The sequence below is a fragment of the Ursus maritimus genome, unplaced genomic scaffold (genome assembly GCF_017311325.1).
Source record: "Ursus maritimus isolate PB19 unplaced genomic scaffold, ASM1731132v1 scaffold_24, whole genome shotgun sequence".
NCBI classification, from domain to species: Eukaryota; Metazoa; Chordata; class Mammalia; order Carnivora; family Ursidae; genus Ursus; species Ursus maritimus.
In genome coordinates, this window is record NW_024424897.1 from 33,478,418 (window position 1) to 33,493,332 (window position 14,915).

Sequence of the window (14,915 nt, forward strand, 5' to 3'; positions counted from 1 at the left end):
TGATATAACCATCTCCCTATTACTATACTGGGAAGTTTTTTTTTTTTTTCAGTATTATAATAGGCACTGTTATAAGCTGAGGTATTATTACCTTTTCTTTCTTTTATATTACTTATTTAGGATAAATTTCTGAATCTGAAATGAGAAAAGGGCAGAATTTGTTTTCGTGACTGAGTTTTGTCATTTGGGGACAATGTAGTAAAAGTGAAAATGAGGCAAACAAATCAGCTCCCCTCCTGCTGCAACCTTCTCTCCCAAACCAGTTTCTCGATTTTGAGAAAATGTCTCAGGTTTTGCTTTTTTGGACACTGGTATTTTAGCCAAGTTTAGGCTATTCATAACTCTTTAAAAATAACAATTCAGGGAGATCATGGTTAACCTATTTTTGAGGAAACTGAAGTGTACTTGTTGGCAAAGAAGAATAAACTGGTCTCGGGAGGGACAGGTGGATGAGCCTTAATAGAGAGAGAAGTTATCAGGTGCTGGAAGACCTCGCGAGCGTTTGGTTCAATCTGGTATCTGGGAGAGCCTTGAATATTATGAGGTCCTGTAGCCGGTTGTCATCGAACCATTTCGCCTGGTTTGGCTCAGTCTGGCAATTCCCGCCTCTTTTCGGTAGCCCGGCTACTTGTAAGTTCGAATTTGAATTGAGTGGCACTGATGAATGCTCGGAGAACTTAGCAAGGCTTAAAGGTGTTTCTTCTCTGTTGGTCTACAGATTTTAAGAATAGAGACTTAGAGTTTCCAAGAAATCTATGCACGGGTTAAATCACCGGTTTCAAAAAGTCAAGCGGAGAAAACTTTCGCCTTTTAACCCCTGAGATTTGGGCGAGGCGTTCCCTTTTCTGCGGCTAGCCTTCCGGTGCCGCCAAGTACCTTGGGTCCTTTCTTATTACGACAGCTTCCATTGGGTGCCGAAGTTCTCGCCCCCTAACCTTGCGCCAGGACTGGTTGCTTGATTTCTGGTCTTGGCAGGTGATTGGTTGTCTGAGCTCGTCCTGCGATTGGATGCCGGGAGTCGAGGGGGTGGGAGGCGGGAATTCGTCTGAGAGAGCGTCGTTGAGGGGACTGATGAGGACAGGCAGGGAAAACTGAAGCATCCCCGAGCCTGCGACCTGGCCCGGGTAATAGCAGCCCGCTGAGGAAGAGAGAGAGGCGTGTGACCCTCTTTGCCAGCACTCCACTGTATTTGCTTGTGGATATCTGTTTCCATTGCTCCCGTGAATCGGAGCCGAGTCTGCGGTGTTTCAGTTTTCCTCAGGACAGGCAAGTCTGTTTTCCGTGCGGGGGAGGGCGCGAAGCCGGCCGGAAGACTGCTTTCTGCTTTCGCCCAAACTCCTCGCGGGCCCGTCGGTGTTGACTGGGTCACCAGGGCCTCTGGGATCTCCACGGGCTGAAGGAGGAGGGAAGAGTGAGGGACGAAAACCTGGGGAGAAGGGAGCCTGTCCACCCCACCAGGGAGCGGAGGCCTGTTAGTATAGCCGGGACCCTCGCGCTCACCCTTGGCGGCAGGGGGCGACGGCGGGAGGCTGATAATTGTGATGTGTTTTTGTTTTTGTTGGCTTTATTCCATCAAATGGGGGAAGCTGCCCCATTTTGAGATGCCTGTTGCCACAACTGGGGTGGGGATGAATTGATGTCCATCCAGGTTATTTCTGAGTAACTAGGCCAGCGTTGAGTTGTTGGCTCAGATTAAAGGGTTGGATTCCACCAAATCTCATTCTCAGAGCTTCACAGAATCACAAAATATTAGAACGGGAAAATACCTTAGAATAGTGGTTCTTTTGGAACACATAGGCTATGGTTAAGGTTATTACTGGCTTTCTAATCTATTGCATTGCTATTTCAACCATCCCTCCATCGCCAGGTTGAGTTTACTATTTTTTTCACTGTTGCAAAATGATACCAATGTATATCACCCCCCCCTTTCAGTTATTTCTTTAGGATGTATTTTTGGGAATGAGAAATCTATTGACTCTCTTTTCAGAAAAATGCAGTCATGCACAGAAACTTCTGCATGCAATATCAAGAGATAACAGTTTCTGCATTATACCTATGTATCTTAGGTTAAGAAAAGGTGGTTTTGGGATGCCTGGGTGGCGCAGTCGTTGGGCGGCTGCCTTCCGCTCAGGGCGTGATCCCGGCGTTCCGGAATCGAGTCCCACATCGGGCTCCTCCGCTGGGAGCCTGCTTCTTCCTCTCCCACTCCCCCTGCTTGTGTTCCCTCTCTCGCTGGCTGTCTGTCACATAAATAAATAAAACCTTAAAAAAAAAAAAAGAAAGAAAGAAAAGGTGGTTTTGAAGGGGGCGATTAAAGTAGATCACTTTTGTTTTAGGTACTGGAGTTTGTGCACATTTCTGTATATTATGTTATTTTTTATTCTATTTTATTATTATTTTTAAAGATTTTATTCATTTATTTGAGAGAGACAAAGCACAAGGAACGGGAGCGGCAGGCAGAAGGAGAAGCAGGCTCCCGACAGAGCAAGGAGCCGGATAGGGGACTCTATCCGGGGGCCCTGAGATCATGACCTGAGCTGAAGGCAGACGCTTAACCGACTGAGCCACCCAGGTGCCCCTCTACTTTATTGTTTTTTAAAGATTTTATTTATTAGAGAGTGAGCACTAGTGGGGGGAGAGGCAGAGGGACAAGCAGACTCCCGGCTGGGCTTGATCCCAGGACTCTGAGATCTTGACCTGAAACGAAGTGAGAAGCTTAAGGACTGAGCCACCCAGGTGCCATAGGGCGCCTTATGTACACATCATGTACAGACATTATCTTATTTAATTATTAACTCAGTGCCTGGCTAATTTTTGTGAAAACTCTATCAGGTGGGTAGTATTATCTCCATTTCACAGATGAAGAAATTAGCTCTGAGAGGTTAAGCAATTCACACAGAGGAATTCAAATTTAGGTTTGCTTTAGTCCAAAATTCATCTTTCCATTATACCCCACTGACCTTTAAATAAGAATTATTGGGCATCTACTAAGTGCCAAGGCATTGTCTCTCTCATAACTGTTTTTAAATTAGGGGTTACTACAGATAAGGATCTTAGTCTAGAGAAGTGAACAGACATGATCAAGGTAACATATCTGAGTTGTTTTCAGAACCTGGTCTAGAGCTTGTACTTTCTAACTCCTAGTCCACAGCTTTGGCACAGCAGGGGTACAAATCCACATTTGTGAGATTCCAAGACATGCTGTCAACCACTGTGATTTATAACACTAGGAAATTCTTTTACTTCCCCGTTTGTTTTGTTTAAGCATTTATTACAATTTTTATTTCCAGACATCTGTCCTAGTGTTGGAATCTGGTTTTCTTTGAATGTTATTGTTTCAATATTGATTTTCATTTCTGTTGCAGTTAGGAATGTGAAGTAAATAGCGAAGCATGATGTCTTCACTTTGGTCTGAATATACAATTGGTGGGGTGAAGATTACCTTTCCTTATAAAGCTTACCCATCACAGCTTGCTATGATGAATTCTGTAAGTATTTTTCAATACTTATTTTAAGTTTTTATTAAGATGCAGGTGCTTATAATCATGAGACTACGTTCATTTTTTCAGATAGTAAATGGATTGAAAATTTTTGCCGGGTTCATTGAAGAATATCTAAACTTTGGAAAAATAATACTGATCACAGCTAAAGTATATATGTGCATTGTTATAATGGAGACAAAAGAAGAACATTCTGAAAAATGTTCTCATCTCAGTTGGAACTTCTATTTACTTTGCAGAATTAGTGCTTTCTCCAAAATATTTGCTATATATTACACAGAACAGTATATTTCTCACCATAATTTTTTGGAGATAGTTGTCATATAGAAAATTAATATACAAACTTAAGTAAGCCAACTTTCCAACTTTGTTAAATCCGAATATTTTACCATATTTACTTTATACCTTGTTTGTGAGCAATAGAGTATTTACTGCACATATTTTAAATGTTGCATAATAATACGATACTATACCTACCTGCAGAACTTGACTTTTTTTTTTTTTTTGCTTAACAGTTTTAAGATGTGGGCCTGTTGATTGTTAATCCATTTTACTTGCAGTATAGTATTCCATTATATGGATATGCCAGGATTTTTTGTCCATTTTCTTTTGATAGACTTTTAAGTTGTTTACATTCTTTAGCAATTATGAACAATGCTGTTATGAACTTTCTTATACAGGTTTCCTTGTGTTCATGTGGGAAAAGTGTGTGGAGTATCTACATAGGACTGGACTTGGTGGAGTTGGGTATCTTCAACTTTACAAGGAATTGTTAATTCCTTACAGAGTGGTTGTAACAATTTACACTCCCAAGAGCAGTATCCTCCATTAAGTTTTCATCAAAGATATTCATGTGCTATATTCTAGTTTTACAGAAATGATTAAGGCACAAATTGCTTTTTTTTCATGTCTTTTTTGCTCAATATGCTTTTAAGGCCATAGTTTTAGGGAGAGGTATAAAGGAATAAAGTCTAGTTTAACTAAATACTGGTTCTCCCTTCTGCTATTGCTGTGCTCCAGGAAGTGCAACCTTACTTCTCATTGTTATTGTATTTGTACTTATGATGGAGAGATACCCGAATGAAGTAAATTGTTTATTTTTTTATTGTTTTTGTGTCCATAGATTGTCAGAGGATTAAATAGTAAGCAACATTGTTTGTTGGAGAGCCCTACAGGAAGTGGGAAAAGCTTAGCCTTACTTTGTTCTGCTTTAGCTTGGCAACAGTCTCTTAGTGGTAAGTAGTTGGTTGATATCTTCAGGTTCCTTAGTGCGACCAGAAAAAAGTGTTTAATAAAGTACTTTTTATCCAGGATGACTCGACCATGTTCTAGCTAGCTAATATAGGTACAGATTCTCTTTTAAGATTTTTTTTATAAGTTGTATATATTCCTTTTTTTTTTTTTTAAGATTTTACTTATTTGTGAGAGAGCGAGTGAGCAAGAGAGAGTACAGGTAGGGGGAGCGGCAGAGGGAGAGGGAGAAGCAGGCTCCCCGCTTGAGCGAGCCTGATGTGGGGCTTGATTTCAGGACCCTGAGATCATGACCTGAGCTGAAGGCAAATGCTTAACCAACTGAGCCACCCAGTTGCCCCAAGCTATATATATTCCAAAAGAGTTTCAACAGAGCAAAATATGTTGTTAATTCTAAAACAGTTTTGAACATACTATAGTTCTTTATTTGATGATTTAGAGTCTACATAAAAATCTTGGAATGCTTAGTTATCATTATGAAAATGATTATGATAATTTGTATGTAAAAGATGCAAGAGATGGGCCTGTCATGATGCTATAACATACAGAAATAATTGCTTTGAGCAAATCCTTTAATATATTTGCTTATTTGTCCCTTCCTTATAACATTAGACCATAGAATATATAAAGAAAACATTCTAATTGATTTTTCTACTTGTTTAGACGCCAGATAAGCAAAAGTTCATTGTAATATCATTTTCATAAATGCATGTTATTTTCTATTACTTTTACTTTATTTGCTAAGAAAGGCCTAGTAACATTTACTTTTATTAAAGACTTGGTAATATACATAATAAATCTGAAATACAGTATTGGATATGTTTTAGTTACATAATTAGATGGATTTGACCTAAAGTATTAGGAGAATTTAAAGTTAACCACGAGTGTATGTAGGAATGTGTGTATGTATTTTTATGTGTGTGTGTGTGCATATATATATATATATATATATTTATATGTTTTTTAAAAGGAAATGTGCTACTGATAAGACTATTAAAAATAAAAAGTAAATATTTTATAACTTTTGTTGTTCATTTTGATTGTTAATGATGTTACTCTTTGGGGAAAAAGATAATCTGTTAATAACTTAAAATTTTTTTTTTTTTAAAGATTTTATTTATTTATTCGACAGAGATAGAGATAGCCAGCGAGAGAGGGAACACAAGCAGGGGGAGCGGGAGAGGAAGAAGCAGGCTCCTAGCGGAGGAGCCTGATGTGGGGCTCTATCCCATAACGCCGGGATCACGCCCTGAGCCGAAGGCAGACGCTTAACTGCTGTGCCACCCAGGCGCCCCAATAACTTAAAATTTAATGGGGGACTGAAAAATAGAATTAGTAGTATTTATGTAGTACAGATGGGAAAATAATGTCAATACTGTTCATAGAAAATTAATTATTCACCTTTTTTTAATATCCATGAATTGTGTATTTATATATGTAGGCAATCACTTCTTGACCTTTTGGCTAAGATCAGGTGTAGTATTCATGTAGGCACACAATGTAGACCTCTATTACAATTATGTATTCTATTTAAGTATTAAAAATTACCTGTTTTATTTAAATATTGACCTTAAAATATATTTTGATACATGTATCATAATTGATACATCATGAAACATGTTTCTCTTTTAAATAGATGTATAAAGTAGGAATGATTTAACCCTTATGTATTTACATTATTTAAAGTATTGAGATTTGTTTCTTTAGGGAAATAGTAGTAATTAAGAATATACTTTAGGTCTTTATTTTAATCTTCCCTGCTTGACGTTTTAATAAATCTCATAAGTGAATACCTGAGTGGTTAACATTATTAATCTTTGACTATTATTAGATTTTTACAAATTATGTAAATTGATGATAACTTCTCTGTGTTTCTGGTGTGTTTTTCTCTTGTTGTAATTGATGCTGGAGATAGGGTGACCAACTTGCCCAGATCTGCCAGGTACTTTTCCAGTTTTAGCACTGAAAATCTTGTATCTTAGGAAACCTCCCAATCTTGGGCAGATTGGGTGGTTGCTCACCCTAGTTGCAGAGGAAGATTAATATTTTTTAAATGAGAAGTATTACAACTTGGGTTTTTCACTTTTTTAGGGAAGCCAGTAGATGAAAGCTTAAGTAAAAAAGCTGAAGTACCATCATCATGTTGTTGTGCATGCCATTCAAAGAATTTTGCAAACACTGACTTGAACCAAGGAACTTCACATCATTTCAACAGCCCAAGTACACCACCTTCTGAAAGAAATGACACTTCATCAACTTGTCAAGGTAGTTTATATTTTGCCTGGCTCTGTTAGTATCTGTAGTAGCCTTAATTATTGCTGTTGTGAGACTTAACTAAGATAAATTTGTTTAGCATAATTGACAATGTATCTTCACCTAATTTCTCTGGAATTATTTTTAGATAACGCATAGGATAGTCAGATATCCTTGGACTATTTTATTCTTGGGTTGACTTCTAATTTATTCAGACATTTTGCTAGTTTAAATCATTTTTTGAAAAAGGCAGTGCACAGTAAATGATATTTAGAAATTGATCTGATTTGTAGGCAGTATTGTCAATTATATGTTAGAATTTTTGGGGTGCCTGAGTGGCTCCGTTGTTTGGGTACCCAACTCTTGGTTTCCCTTCAGGTGGTGATTTCGGGGTTGTGAGAGTGAGCCTCTGGTCTGGCTCTGTGGTAGGTGGTGAGACTGCTTGAGATTCTCTCTTTCCTCTCCCTCTGCTCCTCCCTCCCTTTGCATGCACTTGTGTTCTCCCTCTCTCTCTCAAATAAATAAATAAAATCTTTAAAAAAAAATTATGCGTTATAATTTTTTAAAACACACTGATTTGTAAGACAAAATTTAATTAGCCTCATTCATTGATCCTTATGAGTTTGCCTGGACTTCTGAGGCCAGTATATCTTATATGAGGCTTTTTTTTTTTTTTTAACATACGTTTGTTTTTTTGTTAATTGAAGTATAGTTGACACACTATAATATATACATTAGTTTCAGGGGTACAACATAGTGATTCAACAAGTCTAGGTGTTATTCTGTGCTCACCACAAGTGTGTCTACCATTCGTCATCACCTTATGCTATTACAGTGCCGTTAACTATATTCCCTGTGCTGTACTTTTTATTCCTGTGACTTATTCATTCTGTAACTGGAAGCATGTATCTTCCATTTCTCTCTGGCAGCCATCAGTTTGTTCTCTGTATTTATGGGTCTGTTTCTGCTTTTTGTTTATTCATTTGTTTTTTAGATTCCCCACATAAGTGAAATCATGTGGTATTTGTTTTTCTCTGACTTACTTAACTTAGCATAATACCCTCTAGGTGCATCCATGTTGTCACAAGTGCCAAGATTTCATCCTTTTTTATGGCTGAGTAGAGAATCAGTTATGTTTTAAATATGATCCTTAAACAGTTCTTACTAGATTTATTTAAGAGAAGTATACTAAGAATATCACAAGATTATTAATTTTTAAAAATATTTCTTTGGCTTTGAGTATATGGAAAGGATTAACCATTATTTACCTGAGCCAAAAACCTAGGAGACACACTATACACTTTGTTCTTCCTCATTTCTCCATGCAGACCTCTATCTCCATTGATACCTCCTTAGTCTGAAGTGCCATCTCTTTGTAAGAGCGTGTAATAACTTCTTTTCCTACTTTTACTCATGCCATCCTTTAATCACTGGCAGGAAGAAAAGAGGTTGCCATGATTGACTTAAGTCTAAAAAGGATCCACTTTTTTTTTTTTTTAAGATTTTATTTATTTATTTGAGAGAGAGAGAGGAAGGAGCAGAGGGAGAGGGAGAGAATCTCAAGCAGACTCCTGATGAGCACAGAGCAACACGTGGCTCTCCATCTCACGACCCTGAGATCACGACCGAAATCAAGAGTCAGACACTTAACCATCTGAGCCACCCGGCTGCCCCTAAATAGTATCCACCTCTAAAAGGAAGGATAGAGTTCTCTTCCTCTAAAACACATGACCCATTTGTGGAGGAGTGTAGCTGCTTGAACTAAAGTATGATTCTGTTAGGAATGAGGAAGAGGTGGTTGAATACATGCTGGAGAGGTGACCAATAGTGTTGTCTATACTGTTTTGACCCTTAGCCCTTTTGGCTTTCTTTCCATTCCTTAGGGGGATCATGCTTTTGCCTGCTTCAGCACCTTTGCTTATGTTAGTGTTTCTTCTGAGGAAAGTCCCATCTTCCATTTGCTGTCCTGCATTTGCTTTAGGTCTCAGCTTAAATGTCATTTCCTTGAAGGAGCCATACTGACCTTTCTGTCAGACTAGATTTGATTTCCCTGTTATATTCTGTCCTCTCACTGTGTACGTCTCCTTCGTAGCACTTGTCAGTTTGTATTATCCATATGTCTGTGTGCATCATATCAAGTTCTGCTTCCTGTAGCAGACTATATACTCCATGAGGTCAGGGATCATATCATTTTGCTTATCATAGTATTTTTAGTACCTAGCAGAGTGCCTGGCATATGGTAGGTGCTAGATAAGTATTTGTTATATGAATGAATGGAATTGACTTTGAGATAATTACAGGAGTTTTGGTTTATGTTTATATACAACCTGGTTTTGTTTTTGTTTTTTTTTTTTAAGATTTTATTCATTTATTTGAGAGAGAGAGCACAAGCAGGGGGAGCGGCAGAGGAAGGGGGAAAAGCAGGCTCCCCACCAACCAGGGTCACCAAGGGCGGGGCGCAATCCCAGGACCCTGGATCATGACCTGAGTCAAAGGCAGGCGCTTAACCGACTGAGCCACCTAGGTGCCCCTATACCCTGTATTTTTTTTAGAACAACCTTATTGAAATATACTTGACATAACTATATATATAAATGGTACACTTTGATGAGTTTTGACATAGGTGTACTTCCATTAAAGCATCAAGATAGTGAACATGTCCATCACTTTCAAAAGTTTTTTCATGCCCTTTTGTTATACCTCCTACCCAAGCCTCCATGACTCACTCTTTTCAACCACCGATTTGCTTTCTGTCATTGTAGGTTAGTTTGCATTTTTTTTAGAGTTTATTTAAATGGAGTTATAGTTTGTACACTTATTTGTCTAGCTTCTTTCACTTAACATAATTCTTTTGAAATTTATCCATGTTGTTGCATATATCAAGTTTGTTCCTTTTTATTTTTGAGTAATATTCTATTGTATGGATATACTACAAATTGTTTATCCAGTCACCTATTGATGTATATTTGAGTTGTTTCTAGTTTTAAGCTATTACATGTAAAGCTACTGTGAATATCTCTGTATAAGTCTTTGTTTTGGACATGTGCTTTCATTTTTTTAGGGTAAATACTAGAAATGACTAGATCACTTATGTTTAACTTTTTAAGAAATTTCCAAACTGTTTCCCAAAGTGGTTTTACCATTTTACATTCCCACCAGCAGTGGTTGGGAGTTCCCATTTCTTTACATCCTTGTCAGTACTTTGTATGGTCAGTCTTTTTTTACCTTTCTAATAGGTATGTAGTGGTATCTCATTGTGGTTTTAATATGCATTTCCCTAATCACTTATGACAGTTGAGCATTTTTTCATGTGCTTATTAGCCATCGGTATCTTTGATGAAATGTGTGTTCAAATCTGCTTCTTTTTTGTTTTTTTTCTTACTGCTAAGTTTTGAGAGTTCTTTATATATTTTGAGTACAAATTTTTTTTTATCAAATATGGTTTTAGCTTTTACTTTTAGTTTGAGATCTATTTCAAGTTAATTTTATAGATTGTGTGAGGTATAGATCGAAGTTCATTTATTTTGCGTAGGGCAACCTGCGTTTTAATGTGACTGTGAGTTAAAGTTGTTTAGAATAGTCTCTTGAAGAATCAGATGGGATCAGGATTGTATTCTGATGCTCTGTATTTTTAAGTAAGTTCTTTAATCTGATATAACCTAAATACAGAAAAGTGTGTGGACTGTAAGTGTATAAGCTTGATGAATTTTCACAAAGTAAGCAGTCGTGTGACTATCACCGAGATAAAAAACTGGGACATAACCAACACCGCAGAGGCCCTCCCTAATTGCTATTCTCCCTTCCATCACCATTGATGGTTTTTACCTCTTTATAGATGCGGAATTATGTGTACTCTTGAACACTGTACTGCCTCTCTGCTTTTGCTTAACATTGTATTTCTGAGATTCATTGGTGTTTTTGCATATAGTACTAGTTTTTGTATATTATTTCTATAGTTTATTAATCTGTTCCACAGCTGTTAGACATTTGAGTGGTTTTAATTTTTGCTTATTAATGCTATTATGAACATTCTTATTCATTCTAGTGCATATGGATATTTTTTATTAACTATATACTTAGAAATGGAATTGCTGGTCATAGTGTGTGCATATGTTCAGCTATAATATATATTGCTAAGATTTTCCAAAGTGCTTGAACCAATTTATTTGCCCTGTTGCCCTACATCTAGCAGTATTTGGAAGTTACATTGTTCAACATTCCTGTTAACACTTAATATTTCCAGTTGTTTAAAATTTTAGCTGTTCTGGTGCATCTGTGGTGTTCTCCTGAGTTTTAATTGGTATTTCTCTGGTGACTGATGAGGTTGAGCATCTTTTTATATGTTTATTGGTCATTTGAATATCCCCTTTAGTGAATTGCCTATTATTTAAGTTGTTTGCCCATTTTTCTATTGGGTTGTTTCTGACTGATTTCTAGGAGGTATATTTAAAAATATATTCTAGATCTTGTTTTAAAAATATATTCTAGATCTTGTTTCTTTATAACTTTGTATTTTAAAGACTTTGATAAACTTCCTGCAAACTCCCCTGCTATAAAGAACAAGAAGATAAGCCTTTTTTATATGCATATAATGTAATTTTTTAAAAAATGAATTGGGGTTAATCTTATTTGGCACATGGCAATTCAGTTTTTCTAAAACTAAATTTTTGTTTTGGGTAGATATTTCCTACCCTTTAATGGGTCCATACAAATTTGCCCCTTGATTTATTTGGGGCTGAAATCTCAATAATGGCACTATTATATTTTGAATGGGATAATTCTTTGTTATGGGGGTAATTCTTTGTTATGGGGACTGTCCTATGCATTGTGGGATGTTTAGCAGCATCTCCTAGGCCTCAACCCACTAGATGCTGATAGTATTCCTGCCTTTTGTGACAACCAGAAATGTCTATGCCCAATGTCCCCCGCGGAGAGACTTGGGGATTAAAAGTGCCCCAGTTGAGAAATCTAGATTCATTTTGTGGGTATTTTACCAGTTTGACAAAAATTGCAGAGCTCAAAATTACATGTATTTTCTAAAATATATATGGAAACGGAAAGGACTAAGACATTCTTCAAGAACCAGGTCAAGGTGAGAGGACTTGATCTATGAGATATCCTGATTTTTTATATATAAAGCTATAGTAATTAAAACAGTTTAGTATTAGCACAACGTTAGACCAGTGGAAAACAATAGAGAACCCAAATTCAGTTCCACATGTATCTAGAAGCGTGATTATTTATAGAAGTGCGTCTAGGGGTGCCGGGGTGGCTCAGTTTGGTTAAGTGTCTGACTGTTGATCTCAGCTTAGGTCTTGATCTCAGGGTTGTGAGTTTAAGCCCAGCATTGGGCTGCACTCTGGGTATGGAGACTACTTAAAAAAAAAAAAAAAAAGGTATGTTTACAGAGCAGAGGACTAAGGAGGGACTTTTTTAATAGTAGTACTTAGATCTCCATATGAAAAAATTTAAATTGGAGTCCTACTTTATGCCACACACAAAAATTCATTCCAGGCAGATTAAAGATTTAGGTATGAAAGGCCTTTTGTGGTTCCAAACAAATTTTAGGATTGTTTGTTCTAGTTCTGTGAAATATGCTGTTGGTATTTTGATAGGGATTGCATTAAATCTGTAGATTGCTTTTGGTAGTTTTGGCGTTTTAACAAGATTTGTTCTTCCAGCCCATGAGCAATGTCTTTCCATTTCTTTGAGTCCTCTTGAATTTCTTTCATCAGTGTTATATAGTTTTCAGAGTACAGGTCTTTCACCTCTTTGGTTAAGTTTATTCCTAGATATTTTATTGTTTTTGGTGCAGTTGTAAATGGGATCATTAATTTCTCTTTCCGCTGCTTCATTATAAGTGTATAAGAATGCGACAGATTTCTGCATATTGATTTTGTATCCTGCAAATTTACTGAATTCATTTATCAGCTGTAGTAGCTTTTTGGTGGAGTTTTTAGGGTTTTCTATATATATTACTATGTCATCTGCAAATAGGGAAATTTTACTTCTTACTTACCAATTTGGATGCCTTTTATTTCTTTAGGCTATCTAATTGCTGTGGCTAGGCTTTCCAGTACTATGTTGATTAAAGTGATGAGAGTGGATATCCTTGTCTTGTTCCTGACCTTAGGGAAAAAGCTGTCAGTTGGCTGTGGGTTTTTCATATAAGGCCTTTATTATGTTGAGATATGTTCCCTTAGACCTGCATGGCAGTTTTTATCATGAATGGATATTGTACTTTGTCAAGTGCTTTTTTTTTTTTTTTGCACCTGTTGAAAGATCATATGGCTTTTTATCCTTTCTCTTCTTAGTGTGACATATGACTTTGATTGTTTTGCTTCAATAGCCAAAACAATCTGGAAAAAGAAAAACTAGAGTACCACAACTCCACAGTTCAAGTTATACTACAGAGCAGTAGTAATTAAAATAGTGTGTTACTGACAAAATATAGACACACAGGTCAATGGAATAGAACAGAAAATCCAGAAACAAACCCACAATTACATGGTCAATTAGTTTTTGACTAAGAAGGAATGAGTATACAATGGAAAAAGAGTCTCTTCAACAAATGGTGTTGGGAAAACTGGACAGCCACATGCAAAAGAATGAAACTGGACCACTTTCTTTCACCATATACAAAAATAAGCTCAAAATGGATCAAAGACCTAAATGTAAGACCTGAAACCATAAAAATCCTTGAAGAGAGTGCAGGCAGTAATCTCTGACATTGGCCATAGCAACATTTTTCTAGATATGTGTCCTAAGGCAAGGGAAATAAAAGCAAAAACAAATTACTGGGACTACATCAAAATAAAAAGCTTCTGTGCAGTGAAGAAAGCAACCAACAAAACTAAAAGGCAACCTACTGAATGAGAAAAGATATTTGCAAATGAAATATCTGAGAAGGGTTAGTATTCAGAATGTGTAAAGAACTGATACAACTCAATAACCAAAAAAGAAATAATCCAATTAAAAAATGGACAGAAGACATGAGCAGACATTTCTCCAAAGAAGACATACAGATGACCAACATCCCTCATCATCAAGGAAATGCAAATCAAAACCACAAAGAGATATCACCTTGTACGTTAGAATGGTGCAGTTGTAAATGGGATCATTAATTTATCATAACTCAACGTAACATTTAATCATAACTCAAGAAAGCAGGTGTTGGCAAGGATGTGGAGATAAAGGAAGCCTCTTGCACTGTTGGTGGGAGTGCAAACTGGTGTAGCCACTGTAGAAAATAGTATGGAGGTTCCTCAAAAAATTAAACCTAGAGCTACCCTGGGGCACCTGGGTAACTCAGTCAGCTGGGTGTCTGACTTCAGCTCAGTTCATGATCTCAGGGACCTGAGATCCAGCCCCGCATTGGGCTCCCCGCTCAGTGGGGTCTGCTTGTCCCTTTCCCTCTGCCCCTCCCCCTCTGTCCCTTCCCCCTCCTCGGCTTGTGCTCTCTTTCTCTCTGTCAAATAAATAAATAAAGTCTTTAAAAACAAAGGAAGAAAAAAAATAGAACTGCCCTACAATCTAGGAATTGCACTACTGGGTATTTACCCCCCAAAATACAAAAACACTAATTCAAAGGGATACATACACTGTTATGTTTATTGCAGCATTAACTGAGTAGCCAAACTACAACAACAGCCCAAGTATCCATTGATAGATGAATGGATAAGGAAGATGTGGTATATATATATATATACAACGGAATATTATTCAGTCATAAAAAGAATGAAATGTCGTCATTTCCAACAACATAGAACTGGAGAGTATAATATTAGGCCAGTCAAAGAAAGACAAATACCATATGATTTCACTCGTGTGGAATTTAAGAAATGAAACAGATGAGCCAGGGGAAAAAAAATAGAGACAAACCAAGAAACAGACTCTTTTTTTTTTTTTTTT

At 37.0% G+C, this 14,915-nt stretch overlaps 1 protein-coding gene across 1 annotated transcript in view; it reads left to right on the forward strand.

The window, feature by feature from the left end:
- The first annotated feature begins 1,136 nt into the window (after positions 1-1,136).
- The window catches only part of BRIP1 (BRCA1 interacting helicase 1), a 179,914-nt gene continuing 166,135 nt past the window's right edge, over positions 1,137-14,915 (forward strand). Inside the window, exons 1-4 of the mRNA XM_040640924.1 lie at positions 1,137-1,266; positions 3,366-3,488; positions 4,624-4,735; positions 6,843-7,016. Coding sequence (XP_040496858.1) covers positions 3,393-3,488; positions 4,624-4,735; positions 6,843-7,016 — 382 coding nt within the window. The 5' untranslated portion in view covers positions 1,137-1,266; positions 3,366-3,392. The remainder of the gene's footprint in view (positions 1,267-3,365; positions 3,489-4,623; positions 4,736-6,842; positions 7,017-14,915) is intronic.